This window comes from Accipiter gentilis, chromosome 1, assembly GCF_929443795.1.
Source record: "Accipiter gentilis chromosome 1, bAccGen1.1, whole genome shotgun sequence".
Lineage (NCBI taxonomy): Eukaryota > Metazoa > Chordata > Aves > Accipitriformes > Accipitridae > Astur > Astur gentilis.
The window spans coordinates 4,452,630-4,478,108 of record NC_064880.1 but is presented as its reverse complement, the minus strand read 5'-3'; the positions used below and the strand labels follow the sequence as shown (position 1 = coordinate 4,478,108).

General features: G+C 54.1%; 1 protein-coding gene across 1 annotated transcript in view; it reads left to right on the top strand.

The window, feature by feature from the left end:
- Nucleotides 1-25,479, top strand: part of SAMD11 (sterile alpha motif domain containing 11) — a 125,730-nt gene that overhangs the window by 90,353 nt on the left and 9,898 nt on the right. The window contains 5 exon segments of the mRNA XM_049817048.1: nucleotides 2,297-2,461; nucleotides 8,202-8,346; nucleotides 17,454-17,569; nucleotides 17,945-18,023; nucleotides 18,300-19,003. Coding sequence (XP_049673005.1) covers nucleotides 2,297-2,461; nucleotides 8,202-8,346; nucleotides 17,454-17,569; nucleotides 17,945-18,023; nucleotides 18,300-19,003 — 1,209 coding nt within the window.

The following is a 25,479-nucleotide window of genomic DNA, read 5'->3' as shown; positions in this document are numbered from 1 at the left end:
GGATAGAGTTTATGGTAATTAAGTGTTATTAAATCCTCCCCTTATTCCCCCCCCCCCTTCCTCCTCTAATAACACAGCTGGGGGGTGGGGGTGGGGGGTGGGAATAAATCGGTGTTTTTCTAAATCAGGTCTGTGGCACGCGGCTTTGCTCCTTAGACCTTTGGTTAAGAGCATCAGAAGGGAACTGAAGCAGTTGGTGCGCTTCTGCGTTCCTGGGGGAGGTGGCAGGAGCGGCAAGAGAGTGGAGGAGGATGCGAGAAGCCGGCCTGCGGAGTGACTTTGTCGGGAAGGGGACATGGAAGGGAATTCTGTCCCCCAGCCCCCTGCTCCTTCCACTGGTGTCTTGCAGGCTTGGCTACCGGAGGCAGGGAGCGGGAGGGAGCAGGCACGGCATGGTTGTCATCTTGTGCAGCCTCCTTCTTTTCAGGACTGGTTTCTAAGTGAGATGCTCACAGTACGGGGCGGGGGAGCCAGCTCCTGGTACTAGCTGGCCTGAAGCAGGCCACGAACCTGTGATTTACACAGGAAGCCTGTGGTCCTGGCGATGCAGATACATGTCACTGGGGTAGAGATCAGTGGTTGCAGATATGGCCACAAATTGCTATGCTGATTGAGAAGCCTTGCTGAGCTGGACGGCTGACCTGAAGTCATTTCCCTTTTGCAGAGGAGGACTGCCTCGGGAGCCGGTGATGCAACCCTTTTTTATTGAAACTTTGTGCAGCTCAGACTTCATTATTATCATTTGCCCTTCCTACATTTTGGGAAGGAGATGGCTTCATTACGACATGCCACCAAAATCCCCAAAATCTGAGCCCCTGGATGCTTGGCTGTGTAACGAGTTTAGTGGCAGACAGCACTTGCCGCTAATGGCCTCTTATTCTGGCCAAGGCAGAAGTGAACCAGTCCCTAAGCTACTGTGGCAGGGCCGCATTTCACAGGGACTCTTGTCTCTTGGACTGTATTTGCTTGCCACAGGCTGTCTTTTCTGATAGTTGTCTTAGGGGCCTTTTCTCACCCAAGAGAGATGCACAGCTCTTTTCCCGGCAAGATGTCCGGTGCCGGCGTATTTGTCACAGTGCTGATGCTGGTGTAAAGTCAGTGGCCTGTGCTCAGAGCCACCACCTTGAATTTGGAGCCAGTCTGGCAGCAGAGTCACCTGCCCCGAGCCCTGAGGGACTCTGTGAAACGAGGTGGATGAAGGAGCATGAATCTGGGGCACACGGTAGGGTGGTCTTGTCATTCAGTGAACGCGGCGGTGGTCTTGTGACTGCAGCATGGGGGGAGCCCTTCCCGCTCCCTCCCTTCCCTTCTCCCCATTTAGATTGTTACTGGGAGTTCCTCTCCGAGTAATGAAAAGGTTTTGCCTGTGGGGAAGATCCAAGATAAAATAGTGTTAGAGCAGCCACCGCCAAGACAGAGAAGGTAATTGCTCTCTGAGTTCTGCTTACAGTAAACACAAAGCCTCTGTGGTTTTATCTCCCTGATTGTTAGACTGGGTTCCCTACTGCCCAGGGAGCAGGCAGGGCCTTCCTCAAAACGTCTCCCTCCTGGGCTGTGCAGTCGTTCCGGGAAGATGGAGAGGTAGGCACGTTGGGCGTTATTTTAATGGCCTCGGGGTGCTTAGCCACATGTACAGATGTGAAACAACCTGCTTTTGTGACGTCCCTCCAAGAGCCGGGCAGGTGGACTGTCACCACTGTCTGTTGTGCGGTTGTCAGCATCGCCTACGCTGGGTGCTTGAACATCTCTCGTGTTATGGTGTTCTTGTGGGTGTTCAGAAAGGCGGGGGAAAGAGGTGCATGTCGGATCAGGTATTCGTCGAAAAAAAGAACTCGTGTCCCCTAAGATGAAAGGGTGAGAACTCGGTGAACTCTTTTCATCCTGCCTGTCCTCTTTGCCACCTCCGGGTAGAGAGCTTGTTGGTAATTTTGTGTTGTTATAATGCAACGCTTGTTGCTTTGGGGGGGGGGGGGGGGGGGGGAAGTTGTTAATGAGTTTTTTGGGTCCTGTGGCAATTGGAGCTGTAGACTTTCCTGTATATAAGTGTGCCCGTGTTTGAAGGTATAGCAGGTTGTAGGTGTGTCTTGACCAGATACAATGGTACATCTTGGAGCGCAAGGATGGCTGCATTTGGCAGCTTGGTACATCAAGTTCAGTGGGTATACTAGAGAGCTGTGCAAAATTGTGGTAATATCCCTCTACCTGCCTTTCTTTTTGTTTTGCGCTCTCCCTATACTTATGTGATTTTGCACTGTATTTCTTTCTGGAAAAAAGACCAAATCTTTCTGCTCTCCAGAAAACTCCCACACGCCTCTGCTTGAGGACTCAGTGACTCAGATGACCCCAGAGGAGCACTATAGACGCATGATGTCAGCACTGAATGAACATGGCACGTTTGAAGAGCAGCAGCAACAACGTCTCTACCAGCTGGCCAACAGCATGGCAGTGCCCAGCCATGGAGGTACAGGCTCTTACAAACAGGAGGAGGGACTCGCTTTGCCATTTGGTATAAGTCTTGTAATATGTCCCTAACCCCCGTGTGCACTTGAGGAGGATTTATGGGCTGCAATATTGCCTGTTTATCGTGCAATGGATACAGGTGGTGCTAAAGAGTATCCTACAGACCGTTTCTCCCACCGTCTCTGTGGGGGCATCTACCCTCAGCCGTCTATAAATGCTAATACCTTCTGTAGCTATCTGTGGGGGCTACGCATTTGTTTACCAGAATAGATTAGCTGCACCATCGCTACTGTGTGTTTTGCAGTGGCGGTGGGGGGGGGGGTCCTTTCCTTCCTTTGTTTCAAGAGCTTATGTCAATCTGAAAATTCAGAATCTGTGGTATGTGTCTCGGGTCGTAGTGTGGAGCAAGGGAAGCGAGTGCTGGCATAATGCAGGGGGGTTGTGAGATGTAGGCAGTGCCAGATGCTCCTGCCATTTAGCGATGGGATCTGAAACAGCAAGACGTTGTTGCAGGATTTACTTAAGCATTGATAGTGCTGGGTTTGGAAAGTTTCTGCAATAGTTGCTACACGCAGACATAGCATAAATTGGTGTTAAAGACCTTTCACCTTAATGAGAATTAAATGTCTTACGATTTTACGGACAATTAAAATATGCAGATGAAGCTAAGTTGCAATGAAGACAGCTTAGCAGGCAAATGCTAAAGTCAGTGGGACAGGTTCATCCATGGTGTCATCTATTGAAAGCAATTATGTTTACATCACTAAGGATTGATCTGGTCCTTCACTTAGCCGAAACCAAATACGCTGTGGAAAAGCGAGGGAAAGGGTTGCTGAAAGGGAAAGAACTTCTTCCATACCCAGTGCATGCTCACTTGGTGAGGGCTTCCTCAGAGCATCACCTTAAGGACCCTGTAGCTTCCAGCACTAAAAAATTGTCCCCAGACCTTCCTGGGATGACGTGGTCCTCTGAGGTTGAGCTGGGCATTAGGGATAGCTGAGCCACCCCCCCCCTCTGGTCCTTTTTTATTTAAGGCCTGTTGTGTGCACTGCGGATTGTGCCTCTATACCTGCCTGTCTGCTGTTTCTAGGCTTTTAGCAGCACAGAAGTATTTCTGCACCGATATCCACGTTCAAGGGAAGATGCTGCCATTCTGCTCTTTAAAAGGAGGCTGGCGCTTGTAGTTATGTTAACGCAAGGAGGGGAAAATCGAAAACCTGGTCGTGAAGCAGCTTCCTCATTAAGAGATACCGTTGTCCGCTGCTGCTGCCTTGTCCTGGGGCTGGAGCGGTCTCCTGAGGGGGTAAGGGTCCTGCAGTACCAGGATCTAATGGGGCCTGTGTGACTTGAAGGATTACCGACAGGTTTTGCCTCGGTTGCGGAGGAAGCTGGCTGTATCCAGCTCGGCTGCAGCATCCTGCGCTGTGCCTAAAGGGGGCACTAGGCAGTTACAGGTCCTGCCCTGGGAACCGCTTGGCAGAGCGCAGGAGCCACAAGCAGCCCTCCGCAGGCTAAAGGCCCCTCAGCCCATTTCACCTTCCCTCGGGCAAGCAAAGCCTGCTGGCGCTGGCTCGGCTCGGTCCCGAGTAAAGCCGTGTATTGTACCCGACTCCTCTGATGCAGGAGTGAGGGAAGGAACTCCGCTGTCTGGAGCGGGCAAAGGCGGGGAGGTGGAAGAGGCGATGCCGTTCCAGTCTTGGAAGCGGAGGGTTGAAGCGTCACTGAAAAGCAGCGTTACGCAGGAATCCATAGCCCCTCTGCCGCTTTCTACCCAAGGCGTGGGGTGCTGCCGCGTACCTGCCTGGGTGATCCAGGGGAGGAGCGCGAGCAACGTCGGCGAAGCATCCAGCAAGAGCTGGAGCAGAATCCCCAGTCTAGAGCGTGAATCCCCAGGGCTCCTTGTTAGGTTAATGAAGAGGCTGTCTTCTTTTCCACTCTGTTTGATTTGATTGGCTTCTCTGGGGGCGAGAAGGCGATTCCTTTCGCTGTGGAGTAAGGATTTGCTTATCAGCAAAGCCATGGCGTAAACCTGTGCTGAGGCATACCGTCGTGAATAAGGCACATGCTTCTGGGTGTGGTGTTGAGCTGTCCCAGACCTTTACAGAGATGCGGAGCTCCTGCAAGCATGGTACATAGGTACGGGGCAAAGCCGTGCACCGTAGGGCTGGAGTTTCCACATGTACACACAGTGAACACGGGCACGGTACGCGAGAGGACAGTATAGAACGTGCATCGTGCACAAAAGGGTAACACACGCAGACACGCAAATGCTGAATATTCGACCGTGACGTGCAGGTCTGCGTAGACCATGCCAAATACAACAGAGCATGGACTCGGCACAAAACGTGTTAAGTGTACCGGTATCGTAGCAGACGGTCATGATGGACCACTTAACCCGGGCACCGGATGGCTGCTGGACATGCGGAACATGTACATCCAGGCAGAGTGTGTGCTGCAGAACAGCTGGTATCGCCCCCTTCTCCCCCCATGTAATGAGCAAAGTAGCTCATTACATTAAAAGCCTGACGTATTTTTTATGATTATGATTAAATTGTCTCATCAGCATTTGTTAGGTGATGGGTCACACTGAGGTTTTGGGGTGGGCAGGGGGAGAAGAAGAGTCTGCACAGACTCTCTGGTGTAACATTGACAAGACAAAACTTCGTGTATTTTGGATTGTCTCCACACCACAGGGCTCTGGTTGAGCTATAAATTATTAGTGCCAGTACAAAGCGCAGTTTATCTGCGGGCTCACATGGAGGCACCAATAACATTAATAATTTAAAAAATGTTAATAATTTAGAAATCTTTTTTTTTTAATTGCTTTTCAACCCCCCTCCTCCGCCCCCATTCTCCCAGTGGCATTCATCCCACATTCTGAATTCAGTCTGTCTGCGTGCCTGGAACCTCCATCCGCCAGCGTCCCACTGTCAATCAATCTGATTTCCCAACTGTCAGAGTGCAGGATTGTAAATAACAGATCCTCGGGGGGGGGGGGGGGCCTGTGTGAGGGGGTAGGGACGCAGGGGAGGGAAGGAGGGGAGAGAAAGAGGAGAGGAGAGGGTGTGCGTGTGGGGGGTTGTTGCGGTCATTCAGGATCAATGCGGCTTCTGGAATTGGCTGCGTGCCAGACTTCTAAATTACAGGCACTGTGGCAATAAGGAGTGACCTGGGTTTTTCAGATAATTAATTTATAAACATTGAAGGTGCACGGTGCCTGGCTCGCAGAATTCTCTAGGCTTTTTATGCGCGATCTGACGGGGTTTGTTGTTTCACTATTTTGTACGTACTTCTGCAGTTCACAATTGTACGTCATTTTAGTGTTTGTCCCCGCAGCTGGGGGCGTGGGGATGGGGATTGTGTGCGCGTGAATGCAGCTAGAAACGTTCAGGTACCAACGTCCTCCTTACTGCCAGCAAAAATAGCAGCTGTATTAGCGTTTCCACTCCCACTTGCAGTCCCACCACGGGGCTCCAGCCCCGACCATCATCAAATTATTTGATGAAGTGATTGGTGAAGCTCAAGCTGGGCTGGGCATGTCTTGGGGCTAATAGGAATACGGATGGCTGGGATTTCCAGAACCAAAGGAAAACAGCATGGTGGTATAGAGGAGGGCAAGGAGATGGAAAGTGTACGGTTACCGGGGTCATGCAACGCTCTTGTATTAACCTAGCTTTACGACCAGTTTTGGGGGGAGGACTAATATGCCGCTGGATGTGGAGCGGATTGAAATCTCAATATGCGAGTTGATCCTGACCGGGGTGTGTTCATTAAGATAAATCTTGCTCTCCTCCTCTCCCCAGCTGTGTTTTGGTTTCTTTTTGCAGAGTGGTGCACGGCGAGTGTATGAAGGAGGTTTCCTCTAAGTGTGCATGTGTGTGTGTGTGTGTGTTTCCCATGTATCGTGTGAATGGCAGCAGAGGTTTTGTTGAGGGTTATAAGCAAGTTGCATATAGGGTTTTTTCAAATAGGTGTATGAATTAAGGGACTCCTGACGCTTAACTGTGAGAGAGTAGCCTCTGTCAGTGCAGGTGGTACGGGTATCGCTCGACCTTCTCATAGGTCTGTCCAGCTGCATTGTTCCCTGAGAAGGCCAGGGCAATAGCACGCCAGCTGTACTTGCATCGCCTGCTCTTCCTTGGAGTACGCGGTGATCCCCGTTAACGTGTGCTTGTGGCGTATCTGGCCATGCCTGCGTTGCCCGTCACACGGCACTTGCGTGGGCAGCTCGTCTACGCTGACGCCCACCCTGGAAAGACTATACGTGCGTACAACCTGTCAGCGCACGATCCGCCCGTGTAATAGGTAGAGGGTTCCGCAACGCTAATGCGGCAGTGCAGGTTTAACGAGGGGTGCGTTTCTTTCCGACCTGCAGCCGCTGGTCTGATGAAAGTGTTGTCCCTCAGGCTGGAAGGGGCCCCGTTCTGGACCCCATCCTCATCTGCTCTGCAGCCCAGCCCTTTACTACCCTGCAGCAGAGCTGTGCTAGGTGGGGACAGACCTGCCAGGGCCAGCCGTCACCCCTCGCCCAGGTGGGGGGGGGCTCCTGGTGGGGGTCACCACGCTTAGGAAAACAGCCCTTGGGTGCTCTGCGGTGCTGCGGCCCCACTGCTGGGCTGTACCTGGTAGCAGAGATGGGTGCTCCCCGGCCAGGTGAGTGGGGGGGAGGCCGAAGGGGTAGAACCCACCTAGGGAAACGGCCCCCCCATCCCCTGCTTTCGGCAGCAGCGGGAGATGCTGGGGCAGAGCAGGCTTGACAGCGAAAGACTCTGGGCTGTGGTTTGGCAGGAGGGACACCCAAACCAGAGCGCTGCCCGCGGCCGACCCTGCGGCCGACCCTGCGGCCCCCGGGGTTTTGGGGGGGGGGGGGGAGGACGACGACGGGACCCTGCGGATGGCCGGGGTCGGCTGCTCCCGGCCGGTGGGAGGGACGGGGCTGGTTTCTCGGTAGCAGGTCGGGTCAGCTCCCCTTCCCGCTGGGGAACGGCGGGGCCGGGGCAGGTGCCGGGGCCACCGCCGCTCTCCTGGGGGACCGGGACGTGCCGCCCCCGGTGTGCGGGCGAGCCGCGGCCCGGGGCTACGAGCCCGGGGGGGGGGGGGGCAGGCGGGTGGCTCGGGAAAGCCTCCCTCTCCTTTTTGTCTCCCCCCCCCCCCCCCCCCCCCCCCCAATCCATCCTTCCCTCCCTTTTTCCCTCCCTCCTTCCCTCCCTCCAACAGGAAGGCAATTAAACAGCAATCCACCCCCTCCCGTAGTTGCACAATTTCCTCCGCTGCCAAACTCCCTTGGCGGCGGAGGCGGATCCCGCTAAGAGCCCGCTCTGCCGGGTGAGTACCCGGGGCAGCCCGGGGCAGGGGAAGGGGGGGGGAACCGCAGGGCCGGCCGCCTTCCCCCGCCTCCCCGGAGCTTGACAGCTTGCCCGTACCTCGGAGACGGGAGATGGTGGGAGGGGGAGGACGGGAACGACGAGCAGGCTGTCGCCCGAGGGGCTGCGGGGAGGGACGAGCCGGGGACGGGACGGCAGCAGCCCTGTCGCCCGCGGGGAGCCGGCGGCAGCCCCGGAGCAGCCGTGCCGCCCGGCGGCTGCAGGCGGGGAGCCCGGAGCAACCTCCCCGCGGCGGGGAGGGGTGGGTGGTGGGTGCCTCCGTCCGTCCCTGGGTCCTGGAGGGGACGGGGGGCGGGGGTGGGGAGTAGGGGCCCGGCCCGGGCAGCAGCTCATCCCTTCCCCTCTTCCCCCCCCCAGATCTCCTCAGGGCGCGGCAAGAGGTGGCGGCGGCGGCGCGCAACCCCGGCGCGATGGAAGCGCACATCCCCTCGGCCAGCAACTCTTCCAGCCAGCGGAGGAAGCAGGGCCTCCCCCAGCACAGGGACACCCACTTCCCCGAGAGGTACCGCGGGGGGGGGGCCGGGGAAGGGGCCGGCTGTGTCTTCACCCACGCCCCGGGGCGGGGTTTGCTCCAGCCGGGTTGGGGGGGGGGGGGGGGGGGCTCTCGGACCGGTGGGCACCCACAGAGACGGTCTGGAAAGGTGTGTGCGTGGGTGCCGTAAGGGTCCGGGAAAGGGGGGTGCGCCTGGGTGAGGGTAGCGATGCTCCCGGGGGTGGGCAGGTTTGATTTGCCCCCGTAAGGTGTTAACGTCTCCCTTGGGCGTTGTGCAGGCGCAAAAGCGTGGTTCCGCGTGTGCGGCTGCCACGGGCTGGGGTGTCCGTAAAGCAAAGCGGGGGTGATTTGTGCTTGTGCACGTTCGCAAGCCAGGTGGGAGACTGGCTGGCTGGTGGGAGCCATCCCGATCCTGCCTGGGATCTCCAGAGCAGATGCTAGACTCTAACCTGTTCTTTGGCACAGAGCAAGTTAAGACGGTCGAGTTTGCGTTTTATAGCATCCCCAGGTAATCAGAGAGAACGAATGCTCTGGGATGGAATAGAAAGAGAAGAAATTTTTAAGGAAGAAGGAGGTACGGCTTGCCTTTTATCACTGATAGGAGCGCTGGAAAGCTGATTTCCCTCCCCCACGCCAGGAAATTCTAGCTCATTTATCTTGCTCTGTGCCATAAGCCATTCCCTCTGCAATCAAGAACTTCAGAAGGAAATTAAATTAAAGCTGCGTGCGTTTTTGACAAGGATAGCAGAGGCGGGAGAGGGCTTGGCAGCCACGGGGATGCAAAGGCTTTGGGTATCACGGGTCAAACCGTGAAAGGGTCTAGTATCTAGACTTTCTCGGCTTTCACCTTGGGGTGGGGACAGGCAGCAGGGCTGCAATATTAGTTCTAGAGCGTGCATATGTATGTGTTGAGTTCAAAGTCCCGTGTCCCCCCCCATTTATAGCCTTGGAGATCCTGTCTGTTTTCCCTTCTTTCTGACCAGTGGGTTTGCAATGTGTAGGGGCTGGGCAGACCTGGTAAACCTTTCTCCTACAGGGTGTACTTTGGCTAACCCACCTAATAAAATCCAGCCCAGTCCATGTGGATTGTAGGTAGACCTGTGAGGAATGCAGAGATAGACGAGTTTCAGTGCATCCAGTCATCAGGAAAATTTTTCCAGCTATGTGTGGCCTGGAGAAGTGCCAGGCCAGCCGGAGGCCTGGCTGAAAAGGCACGTACGGAAGGGTGGAGGTTGCTTACGGGGAGGTGCTGCACGTGGGAGGGGCAAATCGAAAATGAATTAGATATGTATCAAATCCAGAGGTACTTGTCACTGCCAGGCAGGTGTTCTACCTACTGGAGCTGGGCTAGGCCAAGAAGCATAAAATCGTTTGGGAAGAGGGTGTTAGCTGGCAGTTTAAGGAGAGGACTGGAGTTAGGGCCAGTGTTCCTCCCCAGTTATGGGAGGGAGAGAGAGAAGTTACTTGCTAGGTCAGGGGATAGAGACTGAAGACCAGGAGTTAAGAGTTGGAGAAGACCACTACTTCTCATCTCTGTTCGGTTCTCTAAGTAGCCCTGCCAAGAGTTGCATTGGCATCAGTGAGAGGGAAATCCTGGTGAGGTGAGGTGGGGGAAAGGAACACATAGGGGCACAACCTGCCTTTGATGTTGAGAGAAATACCTGTGGGACCTTGGATTGAGTTTGCAGGAGGCACTCTGTGTCTCAGTTTCCCCTGCTACACAGTGACAGTGGTTCTCATTTTGAAAGCAGGTTGCACTTCACGTTTGGGAAGGCCTTTGAGCACCTCGGTTCGAAGAGCAGTATAATGTGGCATGTTGCGTGGAGCAAGGGTATTTGCACCCGCTTATAAAGGTCGACTTATCTGCCTATAAGCAGGACCAGCCTGTGGTCGTGTTGGTGGGAACAAAACAAAGAAGCTGTCCTTTTCTCTGCGCTATATACTCTGGAGCCTTGTTTCTGTCCAAGAGTTTGCAGACTGAAACATGGCTCATAGCACGTTATCAGCTCTGGTTTTGTTTTCCCGCACTGCTCCCATGTCAGACCGTACATACGGGACCTGCTCTAAATGCCTGGGCACACTAGTTCTCCGAGGAGCTTTCAGACAGACCATGTGAAACATCACCGTGGTGGGCCTGGCTGGGCACGTCCCGTGCTTCCTTCTTCTACCGTGCCAAGGCATGGTAGACCAGACTGCCTGGTTTTTCTGCAGCTATCTGCTCCCCCAAGGAGGGTGTGATATGGCCCTGTGTGGCCTGCCTCCTTGGCCAGGCTCTCAGGTGTGATAATCCTCAGTTAGCAGAGCTGGGGAGTCCTGCTGGGAAAGGGGAAGCTACAACTATGTCCCATAGTCATGACTCGGTAAGTCTGCTTGACATTAGTTCACACGATCGTTATTTTCTCCTTAGAGGTCTGCAGCCACCTGAGTGTCACTAAAGGTCGGCATGTATCACTCTGCTCCCACTCTGAAATGGCCTGGTTGGAGCTGTCGCGTGCAAACTGTTCCTTGGCTGTTTTGCCAAAGCACCGCAGACGTTTTTGGGTATGCCAGGAGAAGCGGTGGCCGTGTATTGTAAAGCAGTAGAGCGCTGTATGGGTTAATTTCTCCCTTCCGTTCTCCCTGTTGCTGTTAGCCTTGGGTTTTGTACTTGGCTGCCATGGTCTTTGTCAACAGGGTAAATCAAAGCAGCCTCTGTGCACCTTCATAATAAAGGTATAGAAATTTTAAAAGGTTCAGATAGGCACTGACAGAGGAGAAGGCAATGGAGAAAGCTGGCTCACGTACGTAGGCAAACTGTAGGTAGATTTACAGCATCTCCTTTCCCAGGAGCAGAAGTAATAACGCATGATGCAGGGGGATGTGAACTGTTTGGCATGGTGTTAAAATTCCATTTCAGCTTCCTATCGGGAGATCTGTGGAGATCAGGTCAGCTCTCAAGTGCAGCAGCTTTGTGGGCAAGAATAATTAGCCACCCCAGACTTCGGCCATTAAGTCTGGCAAAGCAAGGGGGAAAAACCCATACCGGTGACCCAGTTTTATTTATCAGGGCAGTGCTGCTGCTTTTGCAAAGGCAGGAATGCAGAGACCTTTGCCTGCTAGTGGGAGTTATATATACAGTTTTCCAGTTCTCAGGTGTGAAAAGGTGGGTGGTGAGTCTGAGCTAGGGAATACTTGGGAAGATAGGTATGTTCAGACATTTGTCAACTAGTTAGCATACATCTTTGCTGGTCAGAAACAGGCTGGTATGTTTAATGATACTAACCACAAGGCAGGCGGGTGGGTACTGGCTCTGAAGGGGATAATACACACGTGTGCACGCAGACACCCTGAATGTGGATTTTCTTGGACCAGGTTCCAAGGTCCTTTTAGCCGGAGTAGTGGTCCCTTCACCTTTTTTCTCCAGCTTCCTCATCTGTTGAAAAGAGTTAGTGAAAGTGGTATGTCTTGCCAAAAGTAGACTCAGGCTGCAGGCTTAGGAATCCATTTGGTTTCATGGTTTTGGTTTCCTAGATCCTTCTCTACATTGATTCAGACTTGGATTATAGAGCGCCAGGACCTGGTGGTTTGTTTGGAAAGATGCTTGAGTTCAGTGTTATAAAAAGACTTGGAAGAGGAAAGGGTACAACTAGAAGGTGTCATTGTAACTACTCCAGCCTGGAGAACTTCCCATCTCCAAACTGCTGTGTCTCCTGCAAAAGCGGCAGGTGGCTGTGCCCTGCAGAGATGCAGAGTTGCTTGGATCCTACTCCTTGGATCTTGTCTCCAAAATCTGTTGGCACTGTACTTGGTTTTGCTGGGGTCGTTTAGCCTGGCATGTTCTTACCCAAGGTGCTCATCTCCTGGTACATGCTGCAGAACTCGCTCCTGGTAGTACTCCTGAGCTGAGCAGGCTGCTTCTCACAGAGCAGGCTAGTGCGTGTGAAGCCGAGGGAACGCTTGCATTCCCCCCCACTTTCAGGAAAAACTTTTATACCCTGCAAGCAGAAGGCATTGCACGGGTGCTCAGACTAGGCTGGACAAGCTGCTTAACGGCGTGATCGGTGTGGTGAAGCTTGTTGGCTAAATAGGATGCACCGGTTCTGTGTTACGAGTTGCCGAGAGCTTGTTCACATGCGTACAGTATATGGCAGGGCGTCTGCGTGGGAGAACCTGCCCCTCTCTCACAGGAGAGGGAGAAGGCAGATTATAGTCAGAGAAAGGGCAAGTGTTGAGGCAGGTACTTTGGTAATAGCATTCGGCTGTCTCTGGTACTGTCTATAAGAAGCATTAGGGACACAATTCATCTTCTAGGACCGTAGGCAATTATGGGGTGAAGGCAGGAGGAATGCCAAGGAGCAAGAAATACTGCCTGTGTGAGGTGTCATCAGCATCCTGATCTGCTGGGGTCCTGGGAAGCTGAGCCCTTTGGCTAGAGTGTTCTGGAAGTGGGAGCCGCGGAGTCTCAAAGATGCACTCGTTGCCCTTCTGCTGCAGAAAGCTGACAAACACTGTGCATCAGCCAGAGACCTTTCTCTGTGCAAAGATGTGCCTGAAATACCCAGCAAGGATTTTTGGATTGCGCTCTTCCCATCTGCTGTTGCTACCGTTTTTTCTTTCACCACCTAATTCCTCCCCCCTGCGTTGCGGAGGCTTTCCTTTTCACTCCTGTGCACCCTGGGCGCATTCTGTCTCCTACTCTTACCTACCCCAGCCTCGCGTCCCCCTCTCTGCTCTGAATGCTGTATCCCTCTTTCTCTGATAGTTGCACTGGGAGGATTCCTCACCAGATCCTGGCTGGCTGAATGTTATGCAGAGCAAAGGCCAAAGAGCTTGACCTGATTTAACTAATTCGATTTTAGCACCAGTTTGGATTTTGAGGGAGTGATTTCCCCTGGCAGCATAAACCAGACCCCCTCTGTGTCCAGGCCTTGTACTGGCGCTGCCCTTCTAGGGCAGCAACATGTCTCTTTCTGCCTGGAAATCCCAAACACCATTTTTAGAAAGCCCTTTCATTTTATTTATTTTCCCTTCCTGGCACAGACGTTGTCTGCGGATGGCAAACCAGCAAGGAGCTGTGTGCTGCTTGCCTATTACCTCAGGTTTAAAATGTCTCTTCCTATCAAATGCAAAGCAGAAGAAAGCAGAGCTTTCATGCATTCTTCGTGTGTCCCCCCCCCCCCCCTTCCATCCGTTCTAAATTTATTTCCATGCCTTGCCGGTTTCAATCTGCATTTCCTGACCCTCTCACATCTCCAGTCACAGCCTGTGCTTCGAGCCTTCCTTTTAAGCTTGGAGTGAGTCAGGGGGGAGCGCTGCTCTGGGCTTGGGAGGATATGATGGGGTTAAAGTGAAAGGCTTGGTTTTAACAGTATAATGTGTAACCCCATAATGACTTTAAATATTGATTATTTGAAGGCCATTAGTGCTTATTGTTAAAGAAAAGTCGATACTTTTTAAGCCTTGTGAACCATTTGTCTCCTGTTAAAGGACATATCAAATTTAGCAGCATGCAGTGCAAATCCCCTAATACCCTGCTCACAAGCCTCCAGCTGGCATATTAGGGGAAAAAAAAAAGGGGGGTGAGGGGAGGAATATGCAGTGACACAGAATTGCTCTCTGCAAGGTAAGGACGAGGCTTATCAGATGTAATTGCCAAGGGCTAAATTCACATTCTCAGAGTATGGGACTGTAATTCAGCCCTTACCTGGAGGTGGAAGAAAAGGAGGAAGGAAATTAATGGGGGCTTGAAGGCTGGTATGTACCTGAGAAAGGATGCAAGGATTTGTGTTTTGGTGCATGTCTGCCTAAAAGCACGCTAGGCTTTGTTAAGGTCTCTGGGACTTTTTACTCCGGGGTTGCCAGGTTCATTTCCAAGCTTGCTTGGAAGTAATTGGCTGTGTCTGTACCAGGCAGCCTGGGAGGGCTTCCCAGCTCTGTGCCAGGACACGACCTGGTCGTACTCCCTCCCTCGTGTGCCAGGTTTCCGTGCCAAGGATCAGGCAGATGGGCTGGAAGGGAGCAGTGGCAGGCTCCAACAGGTTCCCCGCCTGGACTGCCAGGAGGCTGGGCTTGTGGGACGGTGGAAAGCATCTGCCCTTTGTGGGAAGGCAGGCGGTGTGAAGCGCTGCTCCTCGGGGGCTCTGCAGCATGAGCTAGGGAGCATCGGTCTACCTGCAGGGAGAAGAGTCCCTTGTCCCCTGAATATTTATGAGCATACCTGCTTTCCTTCGAAGTTATCTTCTGCTTCGGACTGATGCCGAGCCATTGGGGGGATGGCAGGAGAGGTGCAATGACTCCTCCTTGTTTGGCTGTATGCAGCCTCTTCTCTGACTTCAGGCTACGTACTCCTCGGGTGTAACAGGGCCAGTCTGAGGACTTTTGGCTGGTCCTGTTTATCTGGCCTCACCCAGCAGCTTTGCCCTACGCACGTGGTTGGTGGAGAGCTCCAGTGTTGCTGAGAGAACAACTCTGGGGTCTCCGTGTGGTCTGCTGTGTCAGGCAGGCATGATGACAGCAAGTGTAAATGTGTCTCCCTGAATCTTCTAAACCTTTGGACTCATCCCCAGCGTGCGTCGTGCGTGTAACATAAGCAGCGACTGACCTCTCACGTTCGAAGTTGCTCCTGACGCGTTTCTTGCAGCCTCTCTTAGAACTATTTCCAGCTCCTTCTGAGCCGCTGCAGGCTGCCGTGCTCAGCCGTGTGCGTGGCAGCGTGATCGGGTCCCACAGCAATTGCTTTGTCCCGCCATCCTCCCTTCCTCAGCCAGGACACCGCTCGCTGGCCGGTTCAACGTACGAGCTGATCCCTGGGCCCGAAAGGCAGGATAGCTGCACAGAGCCGATGAGAGGACAGAGGGAATGAACTGCAGGGTCTTGAGCAGATGTGAATTCCTTAGGGATCAAAGTTAGCCGCTGGAGTGCAACATGAAAGCATAAAAATAGCCGCTGATTAACATTGGGCTGCCACCAAAGAGAGAACCTTTTCTTTTCCAGTGGCAGGTCCTGATCCCCATCAAACAGGATGCTTCCTAGGCACAGATTATCTCTTCTTGGCTAAAATCAAGAAGCTCTCTTTGTTTTTAGCGTTTCCTTCTGAACCCTCTGTGTGCAGCCTGCACCTGGGGTTTCTCTGCATTGTTATCTCTCGTACAGGATCCCCTTTTCTGCGTCTATACAAGGCAGGGAGGGCACGGCCACTGCTTGCCTGGCCATGGAATGGTTAAAAGCGACTTGATTTCCTAAATTGCTTCTTATAAAACGAACAGCACGTCTGCCAGGCTCGTCTCCCCATGATTACAGCTAATTACGATCGAACGGACACCTCCTAGCCCCCGTCATGCCGCTTTAATTGTCCGTTATTCATCTGCAGGCTGTCCGGGGTGGCAAAGCACTTGGCAGCCCAGCGACCGAGGCCTCGGCTAATTGTGAGGCCTCGGGGATTAGGGCAGGTGATTACACACTTCATGGTGTAATTACATAAGCATCGCTTGGCTGCTGCCCCGGCTCTGAGCCGAAGGTCACGCGCTGCGTTACCTGAGATTAATTGGAGCTGCCACTGAAGTGCGAGGTGCTGGCGGAGCGGTTATACGATTAGCATTAACATTTCAACAGCGACGGATCGATCTGTGGCTCTCCTCCAGACACAGCGAGCTGTGCAATTAGTTTAGAGGAGAGCTAGGGGAGGAAGGAGGAGGAAAGGAGAGACGGAGACAGCCAGGGGAAGGGGAGTAGGGGAGTAGAGACAGACGGGCAGGGTGGAGGCAGAGACAGGCAGGTGGACAAGGGGTAGGGAGAAGGGGGAATTTCGGAGGGGAATCTCGGCCCGCTCTGCGCTGTGGATCGGCGTTTGGCAGCGTTTTGTAGTGGCTGTTGCGTAGAACGAGGATAAAACTACACCGGGAAGATTTAGGGGAAGGACAGGAATCCTCTCCTTGCCCACCTCATCCCCAAAGAGCCTTTGTGTGGCTTTTCATGAGCCGTGGTGGCAATCCATCCCCAACTGTGTGGGATGGGGGCATGGATGGCCGGGATTCTCACGTTAGCCCACACTTGCACATCATCCCCCCACTGAAAGGGGGAGCGCGGTTGTGCGTACCGTCTGTTTGTTGCAAAGTCACACGCGCCTTCTTGCTCCCTTTCTCTTGCCCTCCAGTCTCTCCTGAAGCAGATTTTATAGGGAGATATTGTAAAATGAAAATAAACGGCACAGCACTTGGCTTTGCCTCTAGATGCCCTGGTGAAGGTAATAATGTTGTAAGTGGCCATCAAAAGGAATTAAGAGACGTGCAGCCGGAAAGCAGAGATTTGCTTGCAGGCTCCCAGGGCAGATTTGACTAATGGAAGAGACCTTGGCTCTTATTCCCTTCCTGCCATTTCCCCCCCCGCCTCCCTGCAAGCAAGCAAGTGCTACCTACCTTACTTCCAGGCATTTTCCTCTTATCCACCCCTCAAAGCTGCCTCTTCCAGCTTACTTGCCACCTTACATGTGCTCTACCCGTTCTGGCCAGCATCACCCACCCCTTCTCCAGTCGTACTCCTTTCCACCGACCCCACGGCGCTTCCTGCTCACATCCCGCTCATCTCTCCTCTCTCTGTGTTTTTTCTCTGCCTGACTTACAGCTTTTCTCTCCAGAATTAAAGATCTCCCCTTGTCCCGGCTAGGACAGTGATATTTTTTTTTTTGCAAGGCATGCCAGTGATGCCTTCAGATCTTCCCAGATCCACTCGCCAGTTCCCAAAATATAGAATGCTTTTTCACTTGTAAAGTAGTTGAGATAGAGACCTGAGCTTGCTAACGGGATGGGCAGATGCAGCACCTTCAGCCTTGCCTCTGCTAGCCCTGGGCAGCCAAAACCCGGCTGAAAGGCCGTGGAAGCAAACATATCAAGGTGGGAAGTATGTGGGACCTGTGGAGTCCTGGCTGCTTTTTTCGCCTTCTGGTTCTGCTTCTTGTCTTTTCTCTCTCCTTTTCAAAGTTTCACGTATGGGTGAACAGGCATCTTTCTGTCTCAGAACAGCCTCTGGTACAGAGTGCAGGTTATCTGCAGAAAGGATGTTATTCCTGAGCCAGGGCCCTCTGGGCGCTGTGGATGGAGCCTCCAGGTTTTCAACACGTATTTATTTTCTGATTTCTGCAGGGAGATATCCCACCCACCGCCTCTGCTTTCACCCCAGAATGCGCCCCATATTGCCCTGGGCCCCCACTTGAGACCTCCTTTTCTTGGGGTGCCTTCGGCTCTGTGCCAGACACCAGGTGAGTGCTAAAGAGATGCTTAACGTCAGCCGGGAGAAGCGGGTAGAGTGAGAAACTGTCCTTTAGCCAAGCAGCCCAGACACATTTTCTGTGTTTGCCTGGTACTGTTGTGCTGACTTCACCCTTGTTTTGCAGTGATAGGAGCAGGTTGCCTTGGCTGCTCTCTCTGTTAATCCCCGCCAGCCTCCCTGGTCCCGTGTTTCAGCGGCAGACTGCACTGCCTTGGGAGTGAGGGAATAGATGGGCTCTAGAACAGAACAGCAGCTCTCAGCTGCCCTTTCCTGCTCAGTTAGCCCTCTGGGGAGCTGGCCCTGAGTTAGCAAAGAGTCAATGCTGAGATTAATAACCCCGCAGTATTGTTCTCCCTGTCCCCAGGTTACGGGTTCCTACAGCCGGCACAAGCAGAGATGTTTGCGCGGCAGCAAGAGATGCTACGAAAGCAAAACCTGGCAAGGTAAAGAGTGTAGAGGGCTAGCCTGCCTGGCCTTGGGTTGGATTTTTCCTTCCCTTCCCTGGCAGCAGGCAGAGTAACGTGGGGTGCTTGCATTGGATGAGTTGCGCGCAGGCAACGGAGCCGCGTCCGAGTGAGACCGACGGAAACAACGTGGGGGTTTGGAGGCGACACCTTGATCCTGCAAGCTCTGGTTCAGCGACAGCTGGGGGTTAGCAAGTTACTCACAGCTCCCTCCTCCCCACCACCGACGCTCCCTCTCTGCCTCTCCCAATTTAGGTTGGAGATGTCGGCTGAGATCATCCGCCAGAAAGAGCTGGAGAATCTCCACAGGCAAAGGCTACTGGCTGGTGACCCCCTGAGCTTGCATCCCGGCTTGCCCCCGGACCACCCGGCCCTGCGTAATGTGCACGACATCCCCGAGGGCCACCCGCTGCGGGAAGAGCTCTCCCGGAGGAACGCCATGCTGGTGCTTCGACACAACAACACTCCCCTGCTGTCCCTCAACCCCAGCGTCCCCAGCAGCGCCACGCCGCCCAAGGAGCAGCCCCGGCGGGGCAGCCGCAAATCGGCACATCACCGCGCGGAGCCGCAGGGGCTGAGCGAGGCCAAGGAGGTGGCGGAGCCCCGGGCGCGGGATGGGGCACCAGACTGTAACGACGAGGAGATGAAGGACTCTGAGAGTGACGCGGATGTGAGCGACGAGAAGCCGGAGAGCCTGAAGGCCGAGAGCAGCAGCTCGGCTGCCGAGCTTAAGGAGTGCAAAGAGACAGGCAAAGTCTGCGAAGGGGCCAAGGAGCTGGGTGAAGCGGCTGCTAGTCAAAATGCCCCCTGCAGCTCCTCGAGCGCCGAGTCCCCCAGCCATTTGCTTGGCCCAGGCATCAACAAAAACGAGGTGAAATATCTCCCGCCAGCCTCCATCCCACCACCTCAGCCGCTGCCCTTCGGATTCCCTTACACGATGAGCCCGTACTTCCATGCAGGTGAGTGCATGAGGGCCTGTCGCCGAGTTACGGGCCGGAGCAGTGACATGTTTTGCAGTGTGCTGAGAGCGGGACTCTTCCCCCGTCCTGTTCTGTAGTGTGGTTGTAGTTCTTTTTTCTCGGTAGGGAACCGAGCGTCGTCTTTTAATTAGTATAAAGGACTCCATTTGCAATGAAGGAAATTACGGGTCATAAAGAGGGCCAGCAGGGACAAAGTGAGTCCCAGGCGTGGGAGAAGGGAGATCGCAGTATGGTGGACTAAGGGATCTTGCATTTGCTTGGGCCTTATTTGGAAGCCGTGTTTCAGGACAAATGCCAGTAAACTAGAGGGGCTTCAGGAAGAGGCAACAAAAATGATGAATGGCTGCAGGGTGCTGCCCTACAAAATAAAGGGCCAGACGTATTGTATCTGGAAGGGTGGCCTAAAAGGCTGTGAAGACTGTTGGGCTGCGTTCATGAGATTTCCAGGGAGTGGGAACCGGTTGGATACAGCAGGACAAAGGAATGGAAGGAGAGCTTCCCAGGGTGACTTGGATCTGTCCCGCGTGGGCAGAGGCTGCAGGCTGGTAGCGGGGCTGAGGCTGTTCTGCAGGGAGAGGCGCCCTGGGGATGTGCAGGGCTGGAGGGTGGCTGGCTGGTTCCCACGTGCTTGGTTCTCCCGCTGTGCATTGCCATGGTTTGAGGCGAGGGAAAAGAAGGATTAAAGCTGCAGCATTTTCCTCCCTGCTGAGTGTCAGATCTGGGACGTTTCCAGAGTAGCATGTGAGACAACACCTTTGGGATGGGGCGTCAAAGAATTCCCCAGCAGTGACTTACGCATCTTGGCTGCCCTGTGCCCTTGGAGGTGTCGGTTACCACTGCTGTGCTCCTTTTCCAGGGCAGAGCTAGATGTGCTCTTTCCTCTGCCTGTGGTGTATTTCTCAGTCTCACAGGCCCTGGTATAGCTGGATTGGTGCCTGTTGGACGGGATAGGCAGGCAGGGAAGTCATTGCCAGCTCTGTGGTCCCCAGCGGCGCAGTCTCTTGGGCAGCAAAGGCAGGCACAGCTGGAGCCAGAAGGGAGCAGTAAGTACAGGGGGTACGAAGTGGGGTTTCAAACCCTGGTAGCTGCTCTGTCCGGGGGTCTCCTGTGGGCAGAGCAGGGCAACAGCCCTGCGAGCCTAGCCAAGAGCCAAAACCTGCCTCAGCTAATTACTTGGCTGAGCAATTAGCAGGAGGTAGGACCTCCTGCCACACGGAGGAGGGAGAAAGGGAGGGGGGTATGGCATGTGGGTCGCCGAGGCTGCCTGTTTTCTATGCAAAGAGCTGCTGCGGTTGTGAACGCGGCTGCCCATCACTCATTAGAGCTGCCTTCCAACCAGGAAGGAGGAAGCGATTTTTCTATGACAGGCAGGTGGCCAACATGATAAATATTCCTGCTGCCTTGGGCTGCTGAGGCTTCCTTGCAGGAGCCTTTTTCTCCTGGCCATTAAAAAGGGAAACGCATGGCTCTGTGGTGCTCATCTCTTGTGTGAGGCTCTGCAGGGAGGCCCGGATTGTAGATGGGTTTCCTCCCTCCCCCAGCAATGTGCGAGTTACTGTAATAGGCCATTTATTATTATCACTTCAAATTTATATCACGATCGTGTCTTGAGGCCTCGGCAAAGATCAGGGCTGTGTTTCACTGCCCGGTTCTCAGGCACTTCTGATTTGTGGAGCCTGTTCCAGGGCTGTAGGTCTTTTCCTGAGGGCTCTTTTGCTTTCGGCTGGCTTCACACATTGTCGCGGCTGTTCATATTGCCCGTTCGTGGGACAGCAGCACCGACCCTGTTGTGCTAGGCACTGTACAACTGCATACCAAAAACTCTCACCTGAAGCAGCCTTGGGAAGACGGGGCATCTTGTTCGATGCAGCACAGCAGGTCGATAGGGGAGCTGGGAGTTCAGCAACTGAAATATTGAGGGCTGTATTGATCCAAATGCTGCGGGGATCGTGGGGTGTGCTGGGGTAACGTGTCTCAATGAAAAATGTGTTACTTTGGCCCTCGGGGAACACAAACCCCCTGAAGACAGACAGACAGAACTGCACCCATCTCTCCCCCGGTGCCAGATAATTTCTGTAGTCCTTTTTTGCACAAGGACTGCTCTTCTGGCCTGGCTGGGCACGATGTTGTGCTGTACGCCAGAGGCTGGTATTATAAAGTAACCACCTAAACAAGGCAGGTAACGTGGCAGGCTGAAAGGAAGAGCCAGAGGGAGGAGAGGAGAGGAGAGAAGTGGCTGGCTGAAAATGACCACTGAGTTTCAGGCCATTCCTCTGGTCTTCCAGCAAGGGGAGGCTCCTCCTTTGGAGGCAGAGAGCTGTTTTCTGTCCCTACTGGGAAGAATATCGATGAGGCAGCCAGAGCTGGGTCGATTCCCTGAGCTGCCTTCTGGGGTTCTGGCGGCTGCTCGATGACCTCATCTCGTCAAGGTTTCAGCAGCCTTGCTCCCCTCCTCCTCCCACCGCCCTCCTCCAGCCCCGTCCTTTGGAAAAGGTGAAGGATGGAGTGTGCAGGAGGCTAAAATCCTTCTATCGATCTGTAGTCTGGAGAGCAATTAACGCAAGCCTTCCAGTGCCGCTCCATGACCCGAGCCCTCTCCGGTGCACGGGAAGGCGGCGGGGGGGGCATGCACAAGGGAGGAATGGGAGAGGGGTTGGAGAGTGGTAGCAAAACTGATCAAACCCATAGGTGGGCTGACTTCCAAGTGGGTTTGCTTTGTGCACTGGTCTCCCAGTTGGCACCTGAATTGTCTCCTGCGGTGTCAGGAGCAAAAGCGCGTGTGTCTCCGTGCAGCAGAGAGAGCCCCGTTGCAGCCTGGCTGCTGGATTTGCAGCAGAGGTTTCCCTTACTGGGATGGTCAGGGGGGTTGCTCTCCCTGACCCGTTCAGCCTTTGGCTTCTCTTCTGAAGCAGCTGGATATCAGGAGGAGGGAGGGAAATTATAAATGGATTGCGGCATGGGTGGTGAGGGCTTTTACGTGGACACCTGTCTACAAGACACTGGCCTGGGACGATGGATTCTTCTCAGGCTCTACACGCTGGGCCCCAGCTGGTGAAATGCTCTGTAATCCATTACCAGTCTCTCGGACCGTCATTTATCATAGAGCAAGACAGAGGAGGCCTGGCAGGGAATAGATGCTGCCCTTTATGCATCCTCGCAGTCCAGCAGGATCCAGTGACATGTCATTATTATAATAGAAGGTGCGTCCCTTCTAGCCACTTGGCACCTATTTGTTATCATTCCCTAAACTGCCAGAGCAGTGGTGAGTGGGTGCAGCCATGCACAGAGACGGAGCAGACGGTGCAGTAGCTTCCTGAGGAGGGATGGGAGGAAGGACAGGAGCCCTTCTGCTCTAGGGACTGTAAAATTAGAAAGGGCCAGTGACTGGACACAGCGTGCTGAGGGCCGGTCCTGTTCTAGTTGCAAATTAGATACACGCTGAGGCCAGAGGGACCAGTGTCGTCCTGCAGAAGTCCGTCCTGGGGTTAGTCCTGCATCTGGTGACTTCAGACCGGTGACAGAGCTGAGGTGGGAGCAAAAGGGCGAGGGGACACGCACCTGAACACCAGGCTCCGCGACCCTGACTTCAGGGGTGCTGAGTACACAGAATGGTGACTGAGTCTTTGGAGCTACTAGGGCTGAGGTCTTCTGCAGGCAGCGTGAGATTTTGGGCTTTTCTGCAGGGAACGGGGTTGTTTTGCCTCCAACTTCAGTGGAAATAGGTTTTTCCTATTCTAGCTTTTAAGTTCTGCGGCACAGAAATTGCTAATAGGCCAGAACCCGAAGTATTGGTATTTACCTTCCCCCTCCCAAGAATGTTTCCACCAGTCAGTCCCTGTTTCCCTGGTATAAATGGGAAGGGAAAACAAACTCTCCGAGATAAATATTTTGGCCGTATTCGATTTCTCTGTGTGTGGGTACGTGGAAAATATTTCTTGTTCCCATACAGCGGGCCTGTCTTGCCCTCAGACTTGGACACAGCAGGCTTACTGTGTGCATCTGTGTGCGTCTTGACCTCTCCCTTCCTTTCTTCTGGGGGCACGAAGAGACAAAGGAAAGAAAAACCACAGAGGAGAGAGGCTTCTGTAGGAGAAGCAGTCGCTAGTCCAGCTCTGCTGGCGGTGTCAGTAACCCTGCAAACGATCTCGCCTTCGGTGCGGTTCCAGGATTGCCAGCACGTGTGCAGGAGAGGGACCGTAGGGAAGCCTTAACACCTTTCCCCTCGTCCCTGCTAGTTGGGAACGCAGCGTCTGGGCTAAATCTCTCCCCTCCGCTGGTGGGGACCTGGCAAAGTGTGCGTGACTGGTGGGGACTGACCAGCTTCTCTCCGCGCAGACTGAGGTTATACCCTGAGGATGGGTCTGGCTGGCTGGCGACTGGAGAATTCATTCCCAAGCGCCGTGTTGCTGCAATTCAATCCTTGGCTTGCTTTTGGAATAAGGAAGTACCTAATTTTAAAGCAGTTGGCTGTTACAGTCAGATCCCCTCAGAGACGCTTGCTCTGGCTGCAGATGGAGGTGTCTCGCCCGAGCATTGACTGTGCCTGGAATAATTGAGTTCAGTTTCACTTCCTTTATTTACCAAGCTGCAGCCACTCTTCCAAAGAGGAGAAAGGGAATTACCCCCCACCCTGAGAAAGAAAAACCCTCCCCCGAAAAAGAAAAAAAAAAAAAAAAAAAGGGGGGGGGGGAAGCCCTCAGCCATTGGAGTGTTTTGTGAATTTTAACATAAGCAGCTGTGAGTTTGTCTCCTGGAAAATGGAATGCAGTAGGAATGAGAATGAGGGCTCGTGTCCATCTGTCTGTCTGTCTGGTAGCTGGCAGTGGTGAGGGGAAGGGAAGCGCTCGCTGGCTCTTTGGCAACGGCCTCTGCCTCCACCTCCTGTGCTGACAGGCGCCTAGCTCGCAGGAAAGCCGGTCGTTTTCTCTGCAGCTGCTATCAGCCGCACAAAAGTATTTGAAGCTTTTTCTAGCTGGAAAAAGAAGGGGTGTGAAGAGAGTGAGGAGCTGCCCGGCCTCCAGCGGGGCACGGGCTGGCGAGGCGGGGGGAAACGAGCTCTCCGCGCTCGGCACGTCGCTTCCAGGCAGAGCCGTTCCGGGGAGCAGCCAGCGGAGCGTGTTGCAAGCCTGGTACTTAGGCTGGAGGGGAGAGGGTCCTGTGCCTGCAAGAAGATTGTGCAGGAGGTGTGAAAAGTCTGGTTGTTGCCCGCAGCGAGCGCCCTGAGGGTCCCGGGCTGGGAAGAAGCGCTGGCAAGGAGGCCTTCAAAGACGTGCCAGAGTCCCCGAGGCACGGGGAGAGGGAGAGAGGGACGGTCCTGTCCCCGCTCCAGAGGGACAGGTAGCGCTGGCAGAGGCAGCAGGCCTTGGAGGGCTCCCGTCTCCCCAGCCAAGACGTTCTGGCACCGGGATTGGCGCTTGTCTGTTTGCACTGGCCCCGCGCGTGTAAGGAGAGATGCGGACTCGTCCCCGTTTGGGAGCAGAGGCCGGCGGTCCTTGTACGATGGCCGCGCTAGGAGACACGCGTTGGCTACCCGGTGCCGTGCAGGCGGGTGCGGGCTGCGTTTTCGGTTGAAGCGGACGTCGCCGTCTCCTGCCCCGAGAGGAGGTGGCACGGCGGGAGGGGACGTGGTGGTGCAGCTACAGGAACGGTGCGGAGGGCGAGGCTGGGAAGGGAAGCGGGAAGGTGGGAGCGGAAATGTAGTGGGAATGATTACATAGCGTCTGACTGCTTCTCGTGCAGACTGCTGCTGGTTTAAAAGCATCTTATTGGCATTATAACTTCCTCTGTAAATCCTGTCCTTTTCCTGTTACCTTGGACTGTGCCGGTGGCTTTGCCAACTAGCTAGCGGAGGCTCAGCGTGCGGCTTTGCTGTTCTTTCTGCGCCTCTTGCCTCTGACCTGGTGCGTTCCCCCAAGGAACCAACTGCTCCTCCTTCTCCGGGCTTGTGCTCCCCACCACGCTTTTCTTGCATCCCGCTTTATCTTGTCATCAGTTGCAGAAGTGCTACCCGACCTGCTGCGGACAGAAGCGAAGGAGTCACAGCAAGGGGTTACATCCATGGTGCTGATCAAATGCCTCAGGAAAAACCTTAAGCCTACAGGACAGATAATTTTGTCGTGAGAAGTATTTTTTTCTGGTAATTTCTTGCTTCGTGCCCTGAGGCATAACAGTTTGTACCCCTCATAACTGCTTTCTCTACCCACCGTAATGACGGATGCTCACGTGCCTGTAAGTGTCCTCTTGATCTCTCGGTCTAGCTGATATCATGCAGCAGTGAGTTCCACAGGTTGATAATTCCTTCCCCCCACCCTCACCCTGAAGTGGTGTTTTCTGGAACTAGGTTTCTTCATTACGTGTTTCTGCGTTCTTCCCTTTTACGTGCTACAGTAGGTAAGAGTTACCTGGCTGGTGTTTCTCTTGCCTTTTCTTATTCTCTGTGCCTCTCCTCCAGCTCC